Raw genomic sequence first — 24,585 nt, 5'->3', positions numbered from 1 at the left:
TGTCACACACAGAAGCCTGATTGCTAGGGGCTATAGGAATACCAACCTAGCTAGCTATTTAGGCTACAATCCACTTGAGTGGATTCAGTAGTGGGATTTAAGAAAGGGGCTGGGATCGACAAAGTCTGATAACCACTGAACAAGTTCACCAGTCAGGGCAAGCTTCTCTGCACGGCAAATTGCTGGAAGCCTGAGCAGGAGGGACCCAACAGCAAAAGGATAGTTTAAGTTCTAAACCGAGTCATGCCTTCATCTCTGCTGGTCCTCTACAGAGGAACAAACCAAAACCAGCCCACAAGCATAGCAGATTAAATGTAATTTTATATTCTTATTGCATGCTCATAATTACTATTACCTAAATGGAATCTTATTCAAACATTGCCAAAACAGACCCCACCCAAGACATTTATTAAATTCTTAAGAAAAAGTATTTTTTAATCTTTCACATTGCAAGAGATCCATTGCCTGTAACTGATTTTATTTGGAAAGAAATTACTCTTTCTGGGTTCTTTAGGATATTCATTTTGCACTACTCCCACAGCCTGTTGCTGTGGGTGGACAGATCACATTTTCATGATTGAAGAATTAGATTTCCAGTATCTCTCAGATACTGAAGATTTAGTTCTTCAGTCAGGAAAATGTGACCTGACAGAATCTTAGATGCATGCATATAGCATAGTTCTTGGAATTCTTAGTACTTATGTGATCATTGTAATTGAATACATTATGTTTTATTGCTGGAGAATATGTAGAGAACCACCACATTGCCCAACTCTAGTCACTTGGACATCTGAGTAAGGCATAAGGATTATAGCTTTGAGGTATGCCTCCTCCCACAATACTTCCTCAGCTTGGAGTTTTAATTGCCATGTAGTTATGGTATTTATCTTAACTTTGTTTCTTAGGGAGTCTTTATTCTTCTGTTGACATCTACTCAATGGTTCCTATTACAATGGCCAATGTGGACAGGCATATTCAGCCACTAGCTTCTTTACTTCCAATACGCACATGATACCTCCTCATTTCTGGGTATTACCAAAAAAAAAAAAAAAGACCCCAGGATGCTACCAAAAAAAATAAAAAATTCACTCCAAGATACAAAATCCACAGAAATGAATTTTATTGGACTTGACTAAAAGATCCAATGTTTAACCATCCATATTTATATTAACAGTGCAGTTGAAGATGTACACAAAGTAGTGCAAGAAACAATTTCCTGCCTGCAATAAAAGTTATGTTCAGGAAACAAGAGAATAAAAGGAACGGGAGTGCACAAAGCTTTAAGCTTTGATAAAACATAAAAGCTTTTACAGCCAGATATTTTAAATACAATTTTAAACAGGTTTTCCTAGAGGATTCGTTCTGTGCTTTTGAGTTCTTCTAAAATTATAAAGAATTACAAACCATCAGAAAAGTTTCACAAGTACAAAGTTGACCGGATTTATTAAAAGAGAGAGAGAGAGAGAGAGAGAGAGAAACCGACCCATTACAAAATATTGTCCTTTTAATCTTAACCACATTAATTCCACCCTTCTGTTCATTTCAACTCTGAATATGGTTGGCAGCTGCAGATCTGGAATAAAATTATTAAGTGATATCAACCTGCTTAGAACCCACTTATTTTAAAAATCCATCTCTTTGTACTACAATTGTGTTTGCACAGTGGGTATCCCAGATGTTGCATTGATGTCTCCTTTATTTATCTTCAGTGTTTACTGGAATTTCCATTACTGAAATGTTCTGGGTAATTTAATCTAGCAATTGCATTGTCAATTTTTTAGGTTTTCTTAAAAATTTGTCCTTAATGAAATTCCAGGCACCACTGAAGCAAATGAAATACATATTACACATGCATATTTACAAGACATTTCACCAATATAATGGTACAGACAGACACAGAATGCATAAATCCATGAGCCCCAATGATCCATCATATCACTACAATATTCATTAAACTGTGACTGCCATTTTTACCCACATCATTTAGCATCTGTGGGAGATAGAACATCTGGACAAGCACTCGGTCACAGGATCCAGAACCAGTAAAGAGGGATGAGATAATTTAAAGATGCTTGCAGAAAGATGAAAAAAAAATAGACATTTTGTTTGAACTTCTGATCTCCTGTGTCTCTATATACACCAGGTTCAACCCCCTGATTGTGTTGCATCTAAATCCTTGGAGGAATACTGAATCTCAAACATAATGCATTAATGTCCATGCACATACAAATGCTATTATGCATATTCCACAAGAGATTTCTTACCCACAGTACAAGATAAACAGCACAACATATTATTGATTAGTCCTTGTTAACTCCTACTCACCACTGTCTTCTCAGAATAAGTCATTTTCTTCGATTATGAGAAATTCTCATATTTATAAATTAATAATGTACCAAACAGCAAATATTAATATTGTCAGATGTATGCCCCTTAGTTCTTTATTGAGCAACCAGTTCAATAACAAAAAACACAGCCCACTGAAATTCAGGCCTTCATTTTGACTGAGTAGAAACATTCAAACAGGAGGACTAAATGATTTTCTAAAGCTCTTATGTCAGTACCACAAGCCGTGAACTGGCATTAATTTAGTGTAACAGCAAGAGCCATTTAACACTGAGCACCATCATTAATTTACAATGATGCAAACATTTTGGAGAACTTGTAAATTAACTGGTTTCTCAGAAGTTACAGTTTCATTCTGGTAGCTTTTGGAACTATTTGGAAGAGGACAGCAGGCACCAAATACTGGTCAAAAGATACGGATCTATCTATCTTTCTAGATAGATTTTACATATTTACTCCACTGGCTAAAGTAAACATCTGCATTTTGATATGACAAGATAATAACATGGGCTTTCTGTGCCTATGGATTCCCAGAAGCAACAGAGGGAAATTAAATGAATAGCTGTGACCTGACACTCCACTGTGCTTTAAGACAGAGGTCTGGTGCAAATCCTTTTTTGTATAGGCAGGTCTTTCAGAAAAGACCTACTGCACCAGATTATAGAATAGTTTCTACAACACAATTTGTCAGAATAAATTAATGGTCTGTTCAGAAGTTTATCTCATTCTTGACTGAAGTTATAAGAGTAAGAAACAAAATTAAAACAAAGTAAAATCATAGGGATAATCACAGAATACCTGAATATTCCATGCAGAATAAAACATACCAGAAATAAATCCTGTAGAAATAGTTCTTCTGGTTTTACCTTAAAGAAAAAGCTATGAGCTGCTTGGGCTATAAAGCTCTACCTTGTTTTTAAAGACATCAAGGTTTTCAGAGAGATGTGTATTCTAAACAAAGATGCACTACTCTGATCTAGCTTGTTTTAATATGGTACAAATTTCATTCAGTGAATGAAAGTCTGACTTCTGCTCAAATGTAGTGACAACAATTGATAGAGGAGGAAACAAAGATTGCAAAAGTTTCGGAACAATCTCTTTGGGAAAGAAGACAGAACTGAACATTAAAATACAAGAGACTTCTCAAATATGATAGCATTATTTCAGTTGTAGTAGGTAAAAGAAGAATGTGGAGGAGCCGATTCTGCCACCACAAGTGATGGTAAAAGTACAAGTCACTTGTTTTACAGATATTCATGTGGTTTGCATATAAACAGCTGATTGGCCAATCAGCGTCAGGGGTTTATGGATGAAATGATCATCTGAACAGCTACTTTATTTCTAATCCATGGAAAAGTTTTGCTGCCATGAGTAAGGCCACTAAAAGTGAAGTGGTCCATTAAACAGAGACACTAGGTTTTCACTGTCAGAAGCTGATTAAACAGCTCATTAGCAGAAACAGGCTAAATCAGAATGCCAGTAATCAGAATGACACACCAGGCAAGAGTCAGGAGCAAATCTGTAAATACATTGACAGCTGCCTAGTAGGTTTAAACATCCTGACCTGCTGAAGCCAGTCAAGCAGCTTGAAGAGCAAGTTTTCTTAATCAGTCTCGAAGTATTGACCCTAAAAGTTCTTTAACTAGCAAGTCTCTTGAGAATGTCATGGGGAGAGACCACACCTTTTGGAAACCTGGGCAGACTCTCATTTTAATCTCTTTTCTGTAACAGGTGGAACAAGGTACAGCTGAAAAGGTGGTAAAAGCAGCAGTGTTACAGGTCACAATCAGAACCTTTTATATACAGTTCAAAGCAATTTAAAAAAATAGAGAAGTCCAAAATACCTCCAGAGAAAGTTATAGTTTCCTGAAATGTCATGTACAAAAGTAGGCCACTCCAACTTGGCTTAAAAGAAGTCCATAGCGGTTGGTCTCTTCTTAGCAGGTGTTACAAATGATTTCTTCATCTGGGGCTCTCCTGTGGGTGTTCCAGGTGACTTCAGCACCCCATGGGGAGGCTTTTGTTCAGGGTTGAAAGCCACCCGGGAGGCTCCTTCTGGGCTCACTAAGATACTTTTGTCTGTCTTTTTAAATTCTGTCAAACAAAAGTTAAAGGACAAAAAGTTATTAGAGATCCAGACATTGAGAGATTTAGGCAGTTCCACAGTTCCCTGATTGCTTTGCCACTCAAAGGAGTACCAAGGAAATCTGCCATTAATGCACAAGATCCAGGCTGTTAGCAAAAAATCAAAAACCTAAGATTTGTGGGGATGGGGTATGGAAGAGGTCAGCATGAACCTCCAGCTCCTGATGGTGCCTTATCGCTCTCTCTTTAGGTTGTGCTACCACCTTCAGCTGTAACCCATGGACTGACTGGTGGTATCCAGAGAGAACTGGCTGGCCCTGTGGTGTAGCTCTCCTTGTTACCAGATTCTCTATAGCATTAAAAGCCAGCTAAATACTTCCCTCCTATTCCTGCAGTTGCCAGTTATTCCACGATTGTAAGTGGGAGGCAAGGTGCCCACAAAACAATCTCTCTGTAAAGATGCAATTCAGACTGAGAGCCCTTGATCTAGGTTTCTTGCTAAACTTTACATCTTCTCTTTGAAAGGAAGGAGGGGAACAAGCACTATTCATACTGTTTAAATCCCATGGTCCTAGCGGCTGATCACCACTGCTGGCAGTAGGGTTTAAGATGGTTTATGAGCACACACACTTACTGTTGTAAAATATAGAGTCTGCTACTCCAGTGCTGAAATAATAAGACGTGGTCTACATCTAAGGGTATGTCTACATTACGGGATTATTTAGATTTTACATAAACCGGTTTTGTAAAACACATTGTATAAAGTCGAGTGCATGTGGTCACACTAAGCACATTCATTCGGTGGTGTGCGTCCATGTACTGAGGCTAGCGTCGATTTCTGGAGCGTTGCACTGTGGGTAGCTATCCCGTAGCTATCCCATAGTTCCCGCAGTCTCCCCCGCCTATTGGAATTCTGGGTTGAGATCCCAATGCAAGATGGTGCAAAAACAGGGTCACAGGTGATTCTGGGTAAATGTTGTCACTCATGCCTTCCTCCGTGAAAGCAATGGCAGACAATCATTTCGCTCCCTTTTTCCCTGGATTGCCCAAGCAGATGCCATAGCATGGCAACCACGGAGCCCGTTTTGCCTTTTGTCACTGTCACCGTATGTGTACTGGATGCCACTGACAGAGGCAATACTGCAGCACTACACAGCAGCATTCATTTGCCTTTGCAAGATAGCAGAGATGGTTACCAGTTGTTCTGTACCGTCTGCTGTGCCATTGTAAATTGGCGAAGAGATGACGGTTATCAGTCATTCTGTACCGTCTGCTGCTGTCATGGGTGCTCCTGGCTGACCTTCGCTGAGGTCGGCCAGGGGCGCAAAGACAAAAATGGGAATGACTCCCTGGGTCATTCTCTCCTTTATGTTGTATCTAAAAATAGAGTCAGTCCTGCCTAGAATATGGGGTAAGTGTATTAGAGAACCAGAGAGCACAGGCGCTCCGTGTCAGATCCCACAGAAATGATGAGCTGCATGCCATTCTAGGGGGTGCCCCTGCAACAACCCCACCCGTTGTTTCTCTCCTCCCCCAACCCTCCTGGGCTACAGTGGCAGTGTCCCCTCATTTGTGTGATGAAGTAATAAATAATGCAGGAATAAGAAACACTGACTTTTTAGTGAGATAAAATGAGAGGGAGGCAGCCTCCAGCTGCTATGATAGTCCAGGCAGGATATTAAACGGTGGGGTGGAGAGGAGCCCAGCATCCTGCTGCTACGATAGTCCAGGCAGTACAGAATCTTTTCTTTAGACATGAAAAGGAGGGGGGGGCTGATGGAGCTCAGCCCCCAGTTGCTATGATGAAGACGGTTACCAGCCGTTCTGTACCATCTGCCAGGAATGACTGGGAGTCATTCCTATTTTTACCCAGGCGCCCCCGGCCGACCTCACCTGAGGCCAGCCAGGAGCACTCACGGGATGATGACGAGGACAGCTACCAGTCTTTCTGCACTGTACCGTCTGCCACTCGGGAAGGGAGGGGAGAGGATGCTGCTGTTCAGTGTTGCAGCACCGCGTCTACCAGCAGCATGCAGTAGACATACAGTGACATTGAAAAAAGTCAAGCAACGATTTTTTCCCCTTTTCTTTCATGGGGGGAAAAGGGGGGTAAATTGATGAAATATACCCTGAACCACCCAGACAATGTGTTTGACCCTACAGGCATTGGGAGCTCAGCCAAATATGCAAATACTTTTCAGAGACTGCGGGATAGCTGGAGTCCTCGGTACCCCCTCCATCCCTCCATGAGCGTCCATTTGATTCTTTGGCTTTCCGTTACGTTTGTCACACAGCACTGTGCTGTGGCCTCTGCCTATCATAGCCTGGAGATTTTTTTCAAATGCTTTGGCATTTCGTCTTCTGTAACGGAGCTCTGATAGAACAGATTTGTCTCCCCATACAGCGATCAGATCCAGTATCCCCTGTACAGTCCATGCTGGACCTCTTCTTGGATTTGGGACTGCATCGCCACCTGTGCTGATCAGAGCTCCATGCTGGGCAAACAGGAAATTAAATTCAAAAGTTCGCAGGGCTTTTCCTATCTACCTGATCAGTGCATCTGAGTTCAGATTGCTTTCCAGAGCGGTCACAGTGGTGAACTGTGGGATACCACCCGGAGGCCAATACTGTCGATTTGCGGTCACACTAACCCTAATCCGACCACGGCAATACCGATTTCAGCGCTACTCCTCTCATGGGGAGAGTACAGAAACCGGTTTAAAGAGCCTTTTATATCGATATAAAGGGCCTCGTTGTGTGGACGGGTGCAGGGTTAAATCAGTTTAACGCTGCTAAATTTGGTTTAAACGCATAGTGTAGACCAGGCCTTAGAGAGGAACAAAAAGGTAAGAAAATGGATACCTTCTCTTATTACATCAGAAATCAATTTCAATTTTATACACATCAGTATGTCCCCAAGAAAAATATGAACATGTAAGAGTTTCTGTGTGGGGATACTTATTTGTTAATATCATGGTCAGCAGAGGCAGCCAAAGTAAAATTGGAATTTTTCCGTAATAATGGTGATTCCCCTGCCATAGAGCATGGACTCTCAGCGTTTCACAGATGTTTCTGCTGGGAGGCAAAATGAAGCAGTGGGGAATCTGAAGACAAGGAGCGTCACAGAATCACAGAAATGTCAGACTGGACAGAACATCAATAGGTCAAATAGTCCAATCCTTCCGCAGTGCAGGGGATTAAGTATTACCTAGACCAAGCCTGCACAACTCGTAAAGCGGCGAGGGTCATAGTACTCCAAAGAAAACAGCTGAGGGCCGAACACCCCCCTCAGCACCGCTGAAACTCGCTCCTCCCCCCCACCCAAAAAACACAACACACACACTCCCAGAGCCAGGGAGGCGAAAGGGGGGCAGTGTGAAAGGATTGGATGTGACTGTCCAACACACAAACACAGGGGCCACAGGGAGCCCAGGGGGAGAGGGATGCAGTGTGATAGGGGCCAGGGAGGGGGAAGGACCCAGGTGCAACACACACACACACACCCCTCCCCCGGGGACTTCCTGGCTGCCCACAGATGGTTCAACGCCCCCCCAGCCCCATCACTATGGAGGCTGTCTTGGGACCAATCAGTGCAGTAGCCACCCCGCCCCCAACCGAGGGGGGAGTTGAGGGAGGGGGTCTTGGCACAGTCCTTTCCCCCCACCCCCAGCTGCGGCTCGAGCCCAGGCCAGGCACCTCTCCCCTTGCTTACCGGCTCTGCCTCATGCCCAGCGCTTCCCGCCTCAGCAGGCCCCGGAAGTGTCGCACCTGCTGTACACCAAGCGGGGGGGGGGAGCGGGAGATGGAGACACGTGTGGTTCTGGCCATTAGGGCGATTGGAGTGCGGTGCGCACGGGGCTGTGAGGTGGGGCTCCCCCCTGGGCAGGGGGCAAACCCAGGGCTGGTGCAAGGATATTTTGCGCCCTAGGCAAAACTTCCACCTTGCGCCCCCCACCCCTCTACACACTGGTTCATTAAGGGGCAAATCCCAACAAGCCTTTATAGACCCCACGGGCCAGCCTGCCCAGGGGCTGCTCCCCAGACCAGGTTCTCCCCCTCTCCACCCCCTGAACTCCCCTGGAGGGTACACTGCCCCCCTGCAAGCCCTCCCCACCCCACCAGCCCCCGGAATTGGGCCACTGCAGCAGCTTGGCAGGGAGGAGCTGCCTTCCGGAGGCACCGGAGAGCCAGAGCGTCCCGCTTGCGGCCACGGTGAGCTCCAGCCATTGAGGAGCTGGCGTGGCGCAGGGGGGCAGCAGCTCTGCAAAGGTGGTGGCGCGGCTAGCAGGGAGCAGCCATGCCCCTAGCCCTTCCTGCCCAGGCTGCAGCCCGGTGCCCACCTCGGGGGCTCCTGCAAGCTGCAGTGGAGGCATGCAGGCACTGGCCCCCCATGCACCCCCCGGCTGCTCCTTTGCCGTGCTCGGGCTCTGCAGCTCTCAGGAGTCTGAGCCACCACTGCCACTGTGCCTTCCAGAGCAGGCTCAGGGCTCCACGCCTCGGTAGCTCACATGACCGGGAGCCGCAAAGCCCAAGCATGGTGAGGGTGGAGCTGCCGCCGAAATACCCCAAAGATGTGGAGTGGAAGGATCCCCGACGCTGAATGCTCAGAGGAGGAGCGCTGCCGCCTAGGGAAGCAAAAACCCTGGTGCCGCTCCTGCCGACAGCCCCACTGCGCTGCTTGCCTGCGGGCTGCACAGTGAGCCCACGGGGGCTGCATGTTGTGCAGGCCTGACCAAGACCATCCCTGACAGGTGTTTGTCATTGGAGGTTTTTAAGAACAGATTTGACAGAGATTTCACAACCTCTCTAGGTAATTTGTTCCAGTGCTTAACTACCCTTACTGTTAGGAAATTGTTCCTAATCTTTAACCTAAATTTCCCCTGCTGCAATGTAAGCCCATTACGTCTTATCCTGACCTCAGTGGAACAGGAGAACAATTTATCACACTTCTCTTTAAAACTGCCTTTTATGAACTTGAACACTGTTGTTATATCCCCATCAGTCTTCTCTACTCCAAACTAAACAAAAACAACTTTTTCAATCTTTCCTCATAGTTCATGTTTTCTAGAACCTTTAATCATTTTTGTTGCTCTTCTCTGGACTTTCTCCAATTTGTCCACACTTTTCTGAAGCATGGAGTCCAAAACTGGACACAATACTCCAGTTGAGGTCTTCTCAGTGCTGAGTAGAGTGGAAGAATTACTTGTCATGTCTTGCTTACAACACTCCTGCTAATATATCCCATAATCATTGATTTTTCTGCAACAATGTTACAGTGACAACTCATATTTAGTTTGTGATCCAGTATAACCCCAGATCCCTTTCTGCAGAACTCTCTCCTAAGCAATTTCCCATTTTGTATTTGTGCAACTGATTACGCCTCCCTAAGTGGAGTACTCTGCATTTGATCCTTACTGAATTTCATCCTTTTTCTCCAGTTTATCAATTTGAATTCCAACCCTGCTCTCCAAAGCACTTGCAACTGCTTCTAGCTTGGTATTAAGTGTGCTCTCTATGCTATTATCCAAATAATTTAATAAGGATACTGAATAGAACTGGACACAGGACAGATACACGGGGGACCCTACTTGATATGCCCCGTCCAGCTTGACTGTGAACCATTGATAACTAATCTTTAAGAATGATTTTCCAGCAAGTTGTCCACCCACCTTATAGTAGGTTCGTGTAGGATATACTTCCTTAATTTAGGAGATCATATACAGCATCAAATGCCTTACTAAAAAGTCAACATATGTCACATCTACTGCTTCCCCATTACTGAAGGGGTAACAAGCATAGTGAAAGAAGGCTATTAGGTTGGTTTCACAAGATTTGTACTTGACAAATCCATGCTGATTGTTATTGATCACTTTATTATTTTCTAGGTGCTTACAAATGGATTGTTTGATTATTTTCTCTATTATCCTTCCAGATTATCAAAATTAAGCTGACTGGTCTATAATTCCCTGGATTATCCTTAGACCCCTTTTCATAGACAGGTACTATATTTTCCCTTTTCCAGTGCTCTGGGATCTATTCCTTCCTCCACAATTAAAAGTAACAGCTTATGGCTCAGAGATCTCTTCAGCCAGTGCTAAGATGTGTTTCATAAGCCCTTGCAGGCCTGAAGACATCTAACTTGTCTAAGTAATTCTTAACTTAGTCTTTCCCTATTTTGTCAGATCCTACTGCATTTACACTGATGTTCACTATGTTAGTGATCTGATCACTGGTCAACTTTTTGGTGAAAACATGAAAGACTCTTACAAAGCAGTACACGGAATGACACGGATTTGAAACCACTCTACTATGGCATTACTGAATCCAGTGGATTCCATCCATTAGGGAATCAATGCAAATTCATGGAGTCAAGACAATTCCTTTGTCTCTGAACCAGAAGGTTATAGATTTCAGTCTGTTTCCTGGAACGTGATTTGGGTTCATAAACAATACCAAGATTGTGACAAAAAGACAAACTCCAGAACCAGCATCCGAGAGGTTCCGCATCCATTTCTAAATACTGTCTGTGTAGTTCTCACCTCCCTCTCCTTTCATCCTTGCCCCCCTGCACCCCAAAAGACACGTGATGAAGGTATGCAGACACCTTAAACTCACCTGCAGTCATGTTCTTATTCAATCCAAAGGTGACTTTTTTGGAGCTGGAACACTGCAGCTTGTTTAACTACAGAATAAAATGAAGATGGCAAATAAAGATTGATTTGAGGCAACATTACGTCTGTTTCCCTGCTGGAACTCTGAGGAGTCCCAGTTTCTTCCCTTGTTGTAGATACCCTCCCCACCTTGAAGACCTACGTATAGCAGCCTTTGCTTAGCGGCCACCATCGTCATGGACAAGAAGGAAGGATATTTCTTAAAGTTGACTAGATAGCTCGCCAACCATTGAGAAGATTGTCTTTCCTCCCAGATGTTAAGTACGCTGGCCTCACAGCACTCTTAGCCCACCGAGCTACGAGGGTGTTACAAAGCATAATTTTAATAGTGCTCAGAAAGATTGAGAGAAAGTTTAAGAGGCTTATATGGAAACAAGTTGGCGGTTTCAGAAGACCTCTTCTGTAACAAGCTTCCATGAAAAGAAAGAACTGCAAAACTCAGAGCTGATCTGTAAGAGCAATAATTATTTGTTCCTTTAGTATTCTCAAAATAATGTAAACCCTCAAAACTACACTTTAGACAAGAGGGATTTCTTTTAAACAATGAAAAATGTCACCATCCCAATTTGTCAGCCTTAGGAAATATGCCTGAATCAACTTACACTACTCAAAGTAGTTTGTTTGGTTATTCTATTTTTTTAAATTATTTTAAAACTGCCTATTTTACAGGTGTCAAGAAGATTAGTGCAGTTTATTGGGAGTGAAGGGAGCAGGGGAGACTAAAGTGGTGGTAGAGTTTGGTTAGACGTAGACAGAGGCTTCACTTTCCACCTTAACCCCTGAAGAGGAAGAGGAAGACAACCACCAGCAAGAGCAAGCCAGATAGACGACGTTGCAAACGTGGGGATGATCATTCTGATCAACTCAGATGGCAGATAATCCAGACACATACAAGCAACAAGGTACATAAAATTACTTCTGAAGAGTTTAAACTGCTCACATTGACAGCTTTGCTTTTGTGTGCCTGGGTGGGAGGGGAGGAAATATATGTATATAGATTAATTCTTGAATGGACAATTAAAAACCCCATGGCAATCACAACTCTATTTGCTGAGGAGCTCCAGGCCAGTTTTCACTGAGGTTAGGGTTCTCAAACTTTTATCAAGTATGAACAGTGCTGAGAATTTGTTAGGAACCTCAAGGCCACATCTAGTTTGCACAGGATGGAGCAGCCAACAGCTGCCCTTCCACAGTCATAGATGCTGCCCATGGAGACTATAGGTCCCAGCAAAACTAGACAGACACTGGTGTGATCCAGACGGAGTATCACAGGTTGAGACCCACATCTGGGCAAGCTGCCCTCGGTTTTCAGATGTGGGTGGCCACGAGCCAAGTCTCGGAGTTCCGTGAGCCATACTTAAGGCAACCCCCCACAATTCTGGGGGAACCAAATCAGGGTTACTTTACCTGCATGGAGGCTCTGGTTGAAGACAGGCTGCCTTTGGCTTTCCTGAAGAACACTGGCTTTGGTAAAGTTGTTTTTTCAAATTTCACAAAGTCATTCCCTGTCTTTGCTTTCTTTTTCTTTAATGGTGTGAAAGTGCCACCAACCTCCTACGAGGGGAAAAATAAAACACAAGTTTACTCAGCGTGAGAAAGAGCAGCAGCTAACTGAAAAATAGAGGGTGCCAGGGTTAGTGCTAGTCATTTGCCAGTGGAGGCCATAGTTAAACAATGGTCACTCATCATGAATGAATCCTAGTTTGTGGTCACTTGTTAGTCCCCTGGTTAGCATTTGCAGCCATTACAAAAATGCCTCACAAGTTTGCATGATTGGAAGTCTCTGTTCAAGAAAGGTCAGCACTGGAATCGCAAGACTGTTGAATGGGAAGAGGAGGTGCATTGATGGAGTTCTCGAAGGTGAAGGGAACTTGTAAGATCCCTGTCAGAGTCCAGATAATGGCATCATTTTCAGGAGCACAAGGTTCCCCTACTCCCTTCTATGTCCATCTGGGAGCTCTGAAGCTTTCCCCTTTCCCTCTGTCCCATTAGGGTCAAGGATTACATGGGACTGTTTAACTCTACTCCTTTAGCTGGATGGACAGAGGAGTGGACAGGATGCTGAGAAATACAAAGCATGCTTTCCTCTCTAGGGACTGAATATGCTAACAATACATTTTAGCCTGGGGAACAAGAAAGCTACCAGGAACGAAACCTAAGTCTCCTGCAGAGCACTGGCCACTGAGTGGCTGCCCTCTCCTCATAGACAAACTGAGTAATGTTAGTTTAGATTATTTTAAAAATTTACAAATAAATAAAAGGAGGGGGAGATCAGAGGGGTCCCTTTTCAACACAATCTGAATCTCATGGACCAGAACTAATAAAATTAAGCTCCACTTCAAACAATGCAGAAGTCTCAGCTTCCTAATTTTAGCAGGCAAACTGTGAAGCAATTCTGAACATTTCTGGTTTTGCCCTTTCCTGTTCTTTTATGATGTATAGAGTTAGCTTCTTCTGATTCTCAAAATTTTTCATGCTTGGGAAACCAAGACTCAAAACATCTCGAACTCCTCTCTGCTGGAAGCAGGGAAATTTGCAATTCAGGATTCAGCTTTGTGGGACATTCTTGAGTTCTAACCTCCTCCACCAAAGACAGAGAAGTGAGAACCTGATATTACACAATTTAAAACAAGATTTTAAAAAGGGGGAATCCATCTTTGTACATCATAAAGGAGTGAAGAAGTATTTAGCTCTGCACCAGAGACAGATTTAAAGATCCAATATTTTGCAAATTCTCCAGTGGCAGAAATGTGAGCTTTGCAATTTGAAAATGCCAATTTCCAATACTATCACAAAGCATCATTCTCTGAACATACAGCCCTTAAAAAAAACCAAAAAAAACCAAAAACCATCACAGTATTATGTATAAAAAGCTCTGGAAACTTTCTAACAGTATCACATGTATGAGTTATTAGTCCTCCAAGGACTATACCATTAGTCCTTGTCTATACACAAATTTGCACAGGTTTAACTAAAGATGTGTATTAAAACTCGTTTAAATTGGTGTGTAACTAAGGCATACACGGTTCTTAAGCAGCCTGGTTTTTTAGGCAGAGGAACAAAGAATGTTCATAAATATTTGCAGAATAGTTTCCTTTGAACCATGGCAAAGACAAAACGAATGGTGTGAGGGGCAAAACTTGGACTAAAATGTTTGAACTACATCAGTAAACGAAATGAAAATATATAACCTGTAAATACTCAATCATTTTCATTAAGGAAAATACTCAGAATATTTCAAGGAAACACTGCCAGGATTCCTGCAGTGTTGTCTAAGTCATAACCTGCAAAGTATTTTTGGATCCTAAATGCTTTCTAAATTCAGACTGCCTCCACTTACACCCTCTCTTGTGGGTAGGGGACAAAAACCAAAATGACCATAAATTGTTGCAAGGAACTATTATTGCTGCATCAGAGATGGACTCCTGTCCCAGAACAAGCTGAGCACAGCATTGGATGCAATGCCTTCCTTCCAAGAATTTGGCCCATTCACACAAGTCGTCATGGAAGCACTATGAGCAATGAAAGTCCCCACCTTAGATTCAGATCCATGACACTGTTGGGTGGTGAAATATACCCATGGGATCCTCCCACTCCCTTAATTCCCAATTGATATTGTTATCCCTTGACAAGGGGAATTTAACACGTGTAAAATTGAGCCCATATACCACTCGGCTCAAACTGAATTCAAACAAGTCTCACAGGCAAAAGAGAATTAGAGCCCTTTGCTTACACTCTTTTTGCTTTTCTTGCATGCAGCCTCAAGAACTCCCTTCACTTCAACAGAGTTTATCACCTCCTTGATCTTCCTCTTCTTTTTCAGGGATGGTGGTTTCTGGTTTGAGACCCTGAGCCCATCTAAACTGTCCAACTTAGGTTTTTTCTTCAATTTGACTTTTTGGGGCAGTGTGGATTCAGAGTCCCCTTCTCCTGTAAGGTTATTCTGCAAGCTTTCCTGTTCTGACTGCAGAACAGCCTGTTCAGATAAGCCATTGAGTAAGACAGTCCTCATTTTCTGTTTCTTTTTCACCATCTTGGTAGTAGTTACAGTGGCACAGTAACTGTCATACCACAGGGCATTGGCATTAGCTGGTCCATTTTGAGATACAGGTTTTACATGAACCTTCTGAAGTTTCGTATTCTTTTTCTTGAGTTGTCTCCTATCAGTCTGCATTACGTCAGTTCGAGCACCCTGTGCACAATTGTCACCATCTCCTCCGCTGCCAGTTACACCAATTCCAGTCTCAGTTGCCTCTTTGTCTAGAGATTTGTTTTTTCTTTTTCTTTTACTAGTTTCTGGTGCTCTGCCCTTGTTAGGTTCTTTGGGTCCAACTGCATCAGGTTCCCTCTCTTCACTTCTCCCATCAGCTGTGCTGGAGTCTGCAATTTGACAGTCCCTCTTCTTCCACCTCTTCCTCTTCTTCTGGAGTCCTGATGCATCATCTTCCTCTGTACTTGATGGCTCTATTCCATCCTTCTCTGCAAGGAGGCGAAAACCAGAAGCAGCAACATTTAATCCAAATATAAAATGAAAAGACAACTGCAATAGGGAGAAAACTTGTTCACCTCAGCCCCCAATGATAGAACAAGAAGCAATGGGCTTAAACTGCAGCAAGGGACATTTAGGTTGGACATTAGGAAAAAGTTCCTAACTGTCAGGGTAGTTAAACACTGGAATAAATTGCCTAGGGAAGTTGTGGAATCTCATCTCTGGAGATATTTAAGAGTAGGTTAGATAAATGTCTATCAGGGATGGTCTAGACAGTATTTGGTCCTGCCATGAGGGCAGGGGACTGGACTCGATGACCTCTCGAGGTCCCTTCCAGTCCTAGAGTCTATGAGAGGAGTTGCTTTCCTTACATCCCTAAATCTTTACTGCACATACAGCCACTGAGAATCCATACCATTTTTTCCAGGCCTATTAATGCTTTTCTTGCCTTTCTTCATGTTACCGCTGGGTTGCCAGCAGTTGCCCATGAGTAGTTCTAAAGTAGTAATATCTCCACCCCATCAAGGTGCTTTGTCTCAGAGGCCTTCCTGCTGGTAAACCCATTAAAAGGCAGCTCACGTGTCAGCTGACTCTGGTACATTTTCTTGAAGAACATTAAGCTTGTAGAAATGTAAATGCAAACCCTGATGGTAGAAACAGCTGTAAAGCCTCCTATATAGCTTATTTCCATTCCTCTCTTCCAGCCATTCCCCCTAATTGCTAATGTTCTAATGGCATTCCTCTTTCAAGGGGACAGATATGTTCTTGCTTTCACAGTAAATATCAATAGTGCTTCTTGACTGGGGAAAGGCAAAGCACAGCTTCTTCCCAATCTGCCGCATAATGGGTGATATCCTAGTTCCACTGACGTCAATGGCAAAATTCCCGTTGACTTCAATGAGATCAGGATTTCAACCTTTATCCTTCATTGCAATGAGACTCAGAAACCAGTGAATCCCAAGCAACTGATCACTAACTTAAAACAATCTCATCCTGTGATGTTGCCTAGCCACACTAAGTATGTCTGTTTTGCAGATGGGAGCAAGCCTCCCAGGTTGGGTAGACAGACTTGTATTAGCAGGGCTTGGGCTAGTGTGCTAAAAAAAGAAGCGTGAGCACTGCAGCTCAATCTCTCAAGCCCACCGGACTCCCTAGGCTTGAGAACCAGAGTCTCAGTGTACCACACATCTATTTTTAGCATGCTAGCCTGAGTCCATCTACGCAGACTAGGAGACTCACTCAAAGCTGCAGTGTGGACATATCTACAGACTGGTGAGAATGGTCTCAGTTTTGAAGCTTTGCCTCCTACCTTTCTCTTTCTCCAGCTTGGCTTTCTCCACGGATTTGACAGCTTTTTTCTTTCGCCTGCCCCTGCTGAATGTATCGTCATCTTCATCTGTAGAAACATCTTCAGGGAAATCATCTTGTGGGAAGATTCCTGTTGAGCAAAAAGTCTAATGAGACATCTGAAAATACCTCCTTCCCCACAAGTAGTTTCTGTGTTCACACACAGCAGAAGGGGCACAAACACTGACTCCCCACTCCACTTGTCTATCAGCACGTTTAAAGCACTGCAAAGAAATGTGCACAGAAGTGTGAGGTTTCTTCATTATTCTGAATCAAACTGATCATGTTTCTCACTTAAGAAGCAAAGAATTTGAATAAAAAGGCAGGACCTTGGCTTATAAAATTACAGTGCTGCCCCAAGTTGTGAAGCAACAGATATGGGGACCTGACCTGATATGGGGATTCCTCTATGAATCTGAGCAAGTTATACTTCCTAATAAGAAAACCACATCACAGCAATAACCTCCAAAACTAATATCCTTCAAACAGCACACGAAGACAACATTCACTGCAAATCTACACCGAGAACAGGATGAATCATCTAGCAGAATGAAAGTGCTTCTTTTTTGATGCTCAATTCTCACCTTCTGCTAAGTCCTGGAACCTGAAAAAGTTTAAAAAAAAAAAAAAAAAAAAGTCTTACTGTTACAATATTTGACTGAAATGTCACCAAGTTACTGCATTTATGATGCACACTTCCCACTTTTGAGGAAAGCATAATACATCGGAGGGCTACAAAACGCTAGCTCTCCAAGAGATCTGCCTCAGAACTCCAGCAACTCAAAGCCAAACTACTGAACAAGTCTTGGCAAGAGTGCGATTTAACACTGCCGCTCCCCTCCCCTGCAGTTTGAACACAGTGCTGTTCAAATACTGTGTGATTTAAGCGAGGGTGGAGTAATCTGCGAATTGAAGGCGTGGACGCCTGATCACTTGAAATACTTAGAACTATACAAGACAAAGCGCTTGACAGTGCAAAGCAGGGAACAATCCTAAACTGGTATGAAGTACAGACAAGACAACTCAAGTCTCTTCCAACTCTACTGTCTAGGAATCTGTGAAAAAACACAAAAGCAAAACCAAAATCTGTCTCAGACCCATACATATATCCATGTCTGACAGAGATTTTGTACTCATATTACCACATACTGTAAGCAATGTCCTATTTCTAAGATATCTGGGCCAAGTAGGAATGTATTGGACAGTAAATTTACTGCAGAAACACTTTCATTAAAAGGATGCAAATCTCTTGATATGGACCCTAACAGTAGAGGAGGTTGGGGAAACAGGATGTCAAGTCTATTTAGACAAATCATCATACAGCACTTTGTTTCAAGAGAACTCACTTTTTGACCAATTTGTACAGGCGTTTTCGGTTAAAGGCGGGTGTATTTTTTCTGCTGGCCAATTCAAAGAGTCTGTCAGCAACAGCTTTGTAGTTAAACTGCCAAAAGAAAGCACAATATAGTATCTTTGCAGGCTATCATACTGAACCGTCAAGTATACCTAATATTATAAATACTTCAAGCAGCATATGCTTTTTACTACTTCCAATTCATTCCACTATACTTGATCTCTGCCAAGATTCAACCTCTGAATGCACATGCTAGCTTTATGAATGGGTTTTGCCTGACTACACAACAATGGGAGAAACCAGGTGGGTGAGGTAATATTTTATTGGACCCCTTCTGTTGGTTGAAGAGACAACCTAAGAGCTCTGTGTAGCTTGAACACTTATGTCTTCCACCAAGAGAAATTGGTCCCATAAAAGATACTCCCTACCTTATCCACTTGGTCTCTCTCATACCCTGGGATAAACATGACTACAAAAACACTACATTACAATGAAGCATTCAAATAATCTTTTTTCAGAACACTTCTAACCTGGACTCTCATTCAGAAGGAAAAAGCAAACAAATTAACTTGTTTTTTAAAAACCTCTCAGTTCAATGCCAAGATTTAAATGTGCAACATTCTAGTCCCTACTTAAGAGCCATAGCCCAACACAGGAACCTGAGGCATCTTTGTTGTAGCATAATCCTGGATCCCTGCAGTTTGTTCCATAGAGTTCATAAGATCTGTCACGCGTTTAGTGCCCAGCCCCATCTCCTGTGTACCCTTCCACCCTCTCACTTGTGCTGTCAACATGAGTAAGGTATATGCTGACTCCTGGGACAGACAGAGAACACAATTATGTTTTTAGCAACTTTTTTGCTACCTCTTGAGGTGGAAGTGGAAAAAAAAGGGGGCAGGGGAGAGAGAAGAAAAAGAATTTGGCACATGTACATCTCTTTCGTCATTTGTTTTGTAACCTACTCACAAGACATATGTTATTAATAGGACACTCAGCTGAAGACATTTAGGGTATGTCTACACTGCAATTAAAAACCCATGGCTGGCCCGTGCCAACTGACAGGGGCTTGCGGGGCTGTTTAACCGTGGTGTGGATGTACAGGCAGAGTGTTAAAACACACTCTGCCTGTGTTCCCTCCCACCTGTACCAGAGGGATGTGTACCCTCCCACCTGGATGTATCCTGAGCTCTGGGACCCTCCCACCTTGCAGGTCCTAGGGCCCAGGCTCCGGCCCAAGCCCACACTGCAATTAAACAGCCCTGCAGCCTGACTCAGCTGACACGGGCCAGCCACGAGATTTTACTTGCAGTGTAGACATACCCTAAGAGATGTGCACCTTATTATTCAACTGGTCATGTTTCCACTATCCACTAAGTGACAAATTAAAAAAGCCTAGGGTTATTCATGGGGACATCATGTTAACATGAAGGAAGCAAGGCACAAACCTGGAGAACAGGACCAATGTTTTCATCAGCATTTTCAGAAAGGTCCTCTTGCTCTTCAATGCCCAGTGCAGAATTTTTTGATAAACCTTTGTCTGTTATTACACAAAAAAGATTTTAAAGATCAGTCAGAAAGAATGGGGAAAGCGCTGTCCAGTACAGCAGAATAAGAGCAGTACTTGAGCCATGAAACTCTCTCTTGATATTTTTCCTTCCTCTAGCACAGACATTCTGTGTTACCTTTGGAAACTAATGCAGATGCTCTATACCGCAGTTACCTGCCCTTTATATTGGGGATGATACATACCCATTTATATCCAAGCATTTTAGCTCCAAGGATGAAAAAGCAATTCAGAACAGCAGTATTATTTCTGGGTCTTTAAAATAATCATCCCCATAGTAGAAGAAATAGCTTGGACCAATTCCCTCCTGGAGCATTGCCACAAAATTCTAGTTTCTGGACAGTCCTGGGTTATCTACGACTGTTGCTGTAAGTAAACTGAAATGTGGAACCATATGGTCTGGTATGTAAAGGGAGCACTAAGATGTTTGTAATTGACTAGTCTATGGTTACTTTGTCTACTAGATCACCTGAAGAGAACAGAAGCAAAATTTGCTGTTCTTTTATCCACCTGCATGCCTTAAGCTGGCTGAGAGTGGGAATGGTATTTTTAAGAGGTGGGATACACATTTGGATCTTGTCAATAGTTACCGTATTTCTTTAAAGTCTAGGCTAAATTTTCATCACTTCTTCCTCACCTTTGGTCACTAGTGGCTCCTTGTTTTCAGCTTCATCTCCCTCGTACAGCTCAACATCACCATCACAGCTCGTTTTCAATTCTTTCATTAGATCTTCAATGGCAAAAGGGGACTGATCCACAATGGCTTCAAAGATACCCTGGGCTACTGCCTGCATCAGGTGATGACTGTATTATATAAAAAAAGGATGAGAGTGGGAGGGAACACAGGCAGAGTGTTAAAAGCCACTTTTCGTTCCCATTTACATTTAAAACACTTTGAAGACAGTGAGACAGAGCAAGATAGAGAGAGAGAGATGCATCTAACTTTGGGGGAAAAAAGTCACCAACTACTTAAACAAGTTGCTTTATTGCAAACAGATTTTCCAGTTTCATATTTGGTTCTTCCAATGTTACAGCTTGGAGATTTTGCTTGGTTTATTAATTAATATTTTATATGCCAATAGTACCAGATGAGAGTCAGGGCTCTGTTGTGTTAGGCACTCTATAAACAGAGGTATAAGTGGTTCCCCTATTTACACACCCACTTCACTTCTGGTTTTGAGGAACATAAAGGTGAGTTAAGCTAGCCACAAAGGCCTGCCCAGGTGGTAGTTTTTCTATGACCTGAACTTCATTATGTTCTTTGCTTTGCTTCAGTTCATTTGTTTATCATCTTTTGAAATGGCATTTCAAGAGCTTCCTGGATCTTAGACTAAATAAATAAATAAAATGGAAAATCCAATATTCATCCATCAAACTTACTCTTTAGATTTGGCAGCAATTTTGCAGAATGGTTCAATAAACCTGAGATTCTGGTCTGCTGTGAGCTGTGAGATTAGGAGACAAAAAGACTCAGTACAGTAGAGCAGGCAGGTCGAGTAACTCATTGTAGATTGTGAGGTAGGAGATCTTTCTAAGAGGCTACACACCAGGATTTTCATCATTTTTCCCCATTAAAATTGACAAGAGTAACACTTCAGCACCACCACTGAGATATTTGATGGACACACTATAGAAACAGAGTGCTTTGTACAGATCGATTTATTAAACCGCACAATATGCCTTTGATCCTCAATTCACAGATGGCAAAATGAGACTGAGGAAAAAATTAAGTGAGTCAGCCCAAGGTCACAAAGGAAGTCTGCAGCACACTAAATCCTGGGTGTCTTCTGATTTGCAGACCTTAACCAAAAGACCATCAAACAGAATAGTAATGAACAGTAAGATCTGATCCCTCTGCTAAACTCAACATAGGTGGAGACTTTAAAAAGCATCTAGGGGATTTACACGCATCTTTCATTACAATTAATCTAAATCCCTTAGACTGTTTTGAAAGTCTCAGTCACAGGCCTTATAAACCCTATGCAATTCTGGGACTGGAGGAACTGTTGCTGAATTAGAGCCCTGACTGGAGACACTGTTCCTGCTACAGAAACTTCCCCCACCCCCACATACACTCCCTACACCTGCCAACAGAATTGCCTGCTGGGCCACCCTTTGCATTCTGCTGTCTCTTCTTTAGAGAGCACTGCTACAAAACTGCTAATAGACACATCTTGTCTGTTAAACAGAGAGAGAAAATAGTTACCAGGAGGGCATCTGCCAGCAGCACCACATATGGACTAGCAAAGTGAAGGCTACGAATTAGTATAGGGGGGCTGCAAGGATTCCTCCCTAGCAGCCTAAGAAGAACGACATTGTGGGGAGGGATTTCAAGTAATAATAAAATGGCCAGCAGAATTCAGATTCCTGCAGCAGAATTCCACAGTAGCTGCTGTAGAATCAGACTTTAGACTGCTGCAAAATTCTGCTGCTTTGCAATAGCCAATAAGACTTAAATAAGAAAGAGGAAGGTCTCTACTGAAAGAGATAAACAGGCAAACTACATTAAAGATATTGCTGGTACCTGGCAAATTGTGTAACTTGTTCTTTATGGGGCAGTCTATCAAAATGCACATGCCTGAATCCAGTAGTGCCAAAGTCATTGAAGACAGTTTTAAAATTAGATTTCTGAATCTCTACAACATGTGGTTAAAGGATCAGGTCAAGTATGGGCTCAAAGTGAATTTTTATAAAAGAAAAGAGTGATGAAAATTTTAAAAATCTCAACAGAAACAACAATAGGGTTTTCTTCCCCACTCCCCCCCAAAAAAGGGAGGGAGTCAAAATAAAAAAGATTCCCTCATTATATTTACAATCTAAAATTGGAGCATTTGTAGCAAAGCATGAGAATTGGAGGGTGACCAATCTATGTTCCTTTTCCAAGAACAACATAAATAGTGTTCAGTGTTAATAAGTTATATTTAAAACAATATAAATAAACTAGGATTTAAAAACACTGATAAAAGATGGTTGTATAATACAGCAATATTAATCACAAAGAGAATTAGGTTGTTTTCTACCTCCTTGGCTCCAGCTTTAGCCAGTTCTTCCAGATAGATGTCAATAAAATGGAATTTTATCCCATTGGGAGCATTACTTTCTGGGTATATGACTTCCTTCATTAACAGATGCAGAAATGGCTCAATCAAACTGGGGAAGAAAAGGAAAAAAAAAAAAAAGCAAGCAGGATACATACATTTAAAAGTTTGGGTTTAGTTTGCTTTTTCACCAACTACTAGAAGGTGGCTTTTTAACACTTGTCAGAAATAAAGAAAATATTCAGATAAGTCCAGTCATAATTGTTACTATTTTAAAAAAATTGTTATTGTCAGAGTTTCCTGAGGTCAGAATATTGTTTGCCTGCAGTAAGGAAATCCACTCAACACAAGTGACTATAGTGGAGTGGCAACTCTATTATAGTTAAGGTTTAGTGTCTTTTATTGTTTAAAAGACCATTCTAAGTGCTCAAGAATCCATTTGCTGACTTAGAATGCCTTGAAATTTACTGTGTCGCATGGTGGTGAGGGAGTCCAGATTTGGGGTCATTTCAGCCAGGGGTTCCCATGATACAACTCCCCCTAAAAGAACCCCAGCATTTTACAAAATAACCTAGCTCTTCTAATTTTCTGTGTGCGCACACCTGGGACTCAGGCTATCGCTCTAGTCCTCTTCAAAAACTGATCTCAGCTGCTCAGAATTTACCTTACCTAGTGTCTGGCTCCCATTGCCCCTTTGGGTGTGTTATATTGAAGCTATTTAGGATTAATTTAGGAACTTGGGGTTGGATCATCAGCAGCTTGAGGCAAAGAGAAATACACACACCCTGCAAAACTAGGACCCCTTAAAAGAGAAAGGGTTTCCAGTTAGCCTGTTGTCAGGATAATTGGAGTGGCTCAAGGAGATATGCTATGATCATTGAATCTCAGCAACACCAGGGCACTCGGCGTTCAAGCCTTGTCCCTGGCAGCTATCAAAGCATGTACGTTGTCTTTGCTCTAAGCCTAGGCTTTTCTTGGAAGTTTCTTCCCCTCTGAGACCAAAATTTCTGGTTTGAGAGAGACATTTTGAAGCGCTCTGAAATCCACATACAGACTGATTTTATTTTATAAGTACTGTGGCAAGATGGACAATGTTAGTATGGTGAGTCCTGCGCTTTTCTTGGTGGGGGCAGGGAGGGGCCTTGCCCCTGCTCTTGGGCGCTGGGGTCCCAGCTAGTAGCTCGGGAAGATGGTAGAGGAGGGAAGCAGGGGAGGGGTCTGGGTTTACTCCTCATTCTGAGCCACAGCCCCTCTCAAATCCTGTGGGTTCATACCCTTTTCCCCCTTGCGTGGGGTACCTTCGGTTCTTAGACACTGGGGAAGGGAGTCTCCTTCCCTTGCTGGGACAGGGTCTCCCTTACTTTGGTTCTCTGGTCTTTCAACTCTCACAGCACACCTCCAAACGCCTCCTCCTCCTCCACCCCGACTGCCCGAAGCAGGAAGTTTTATTAGGTTCCTGACAGGGCCTTAATAGACTACAAGTGCTTCAATTAACCTGTAGCAATCCTCCCTAGTCTACAGGGAACCACACCTTAATTAGCCTAGTGCTTGCCCATGTCCTGGTGCTCAATAGGACAACTGCTCCCTGGCCCTCCTGTATCATAGTACCGTCAAAGAAATGAGCATTAATCAAAAGGAAGACGACAGACTCTAGGAAGTGACTGGGATACTGTAAACATCATGAACAATGG

At 42.8% G+C, this 24,585-nt stretch overlaps 1 protein-coding gene across 1 annotated transcript in view; it reads right to left on the bottom strand.

Annotated features, from left to right (window-relative positions):
• Positions 1-1,103: 1,103 nt before the first annotated feature.
• The window catches only part of RRP1B (ribosomal RNA processing 1B), a 35,371-nt gene continuing 11,889 nt past the window's right edge, over positions 1,104-24,585 (bottom strand). The window contains exons 6-16 of the mRNA XM_050936754.1: positions 22,877-23,006; positions 21,237-21,301; positions 20,494-20,660; positions 19,738-19,829; positions 18,285-18,382; positions 17,523-17,542; positions 16,901-17,029; positions 14,836-15,581; positions 12,510-12,656; positions 11,047-11,113; positions 1,104-4,440 (exon numbers count right to left, since the gene is read on the bottom strand). Of these exons, the coding sequence (XP_050792711.1) occupies positions 4,253-4,440; positions 11,047-11,113; positions 12,510-12,656; positions 14,836-15,581; positions 16,901-17,029; positions 17,523-17,542; positions 18,285-18,382; positions 19,738-19,829; positions 20,494-20,660; positions 21,237-21,301; positions 22,877-23,006 (1,849 nt within the window). The 3' untranslated portion in view covers positions 1,104-4,252. The remainder of the gene's footprint in view (positions 4,441-11,046; positions 11,114-12,509; positions 12,657-14,835; positions 15,582-16,900; positions 17,030-17,522; positions 17,543-18,284; positions 18,383-19,737; positions 19,830-20,493; positions 20,661-21,236; positions 21,302-22,876; positions 23,007-24,585) is intronic.

The sequence above is a fragment of the Gopherus flavomarginatus genome, chromosome 1 (assembly GCF_025201925.1).
Source record: "Gopherus flavomarginatus isolate rGopFla2 chromosome 1, rGopFla2.mat.asm, whole genome shotgun sequence".
Taxonomy (NCBI): domain Eukaryota; kingdom Metazoa; phylum Chordata; order Testudines; family Testudinidae; genus Gopherus; species Gopherus flavomarginatus.
This window is presented reverse-complemented; position numbering and strand designations above follow the sequence as displayed.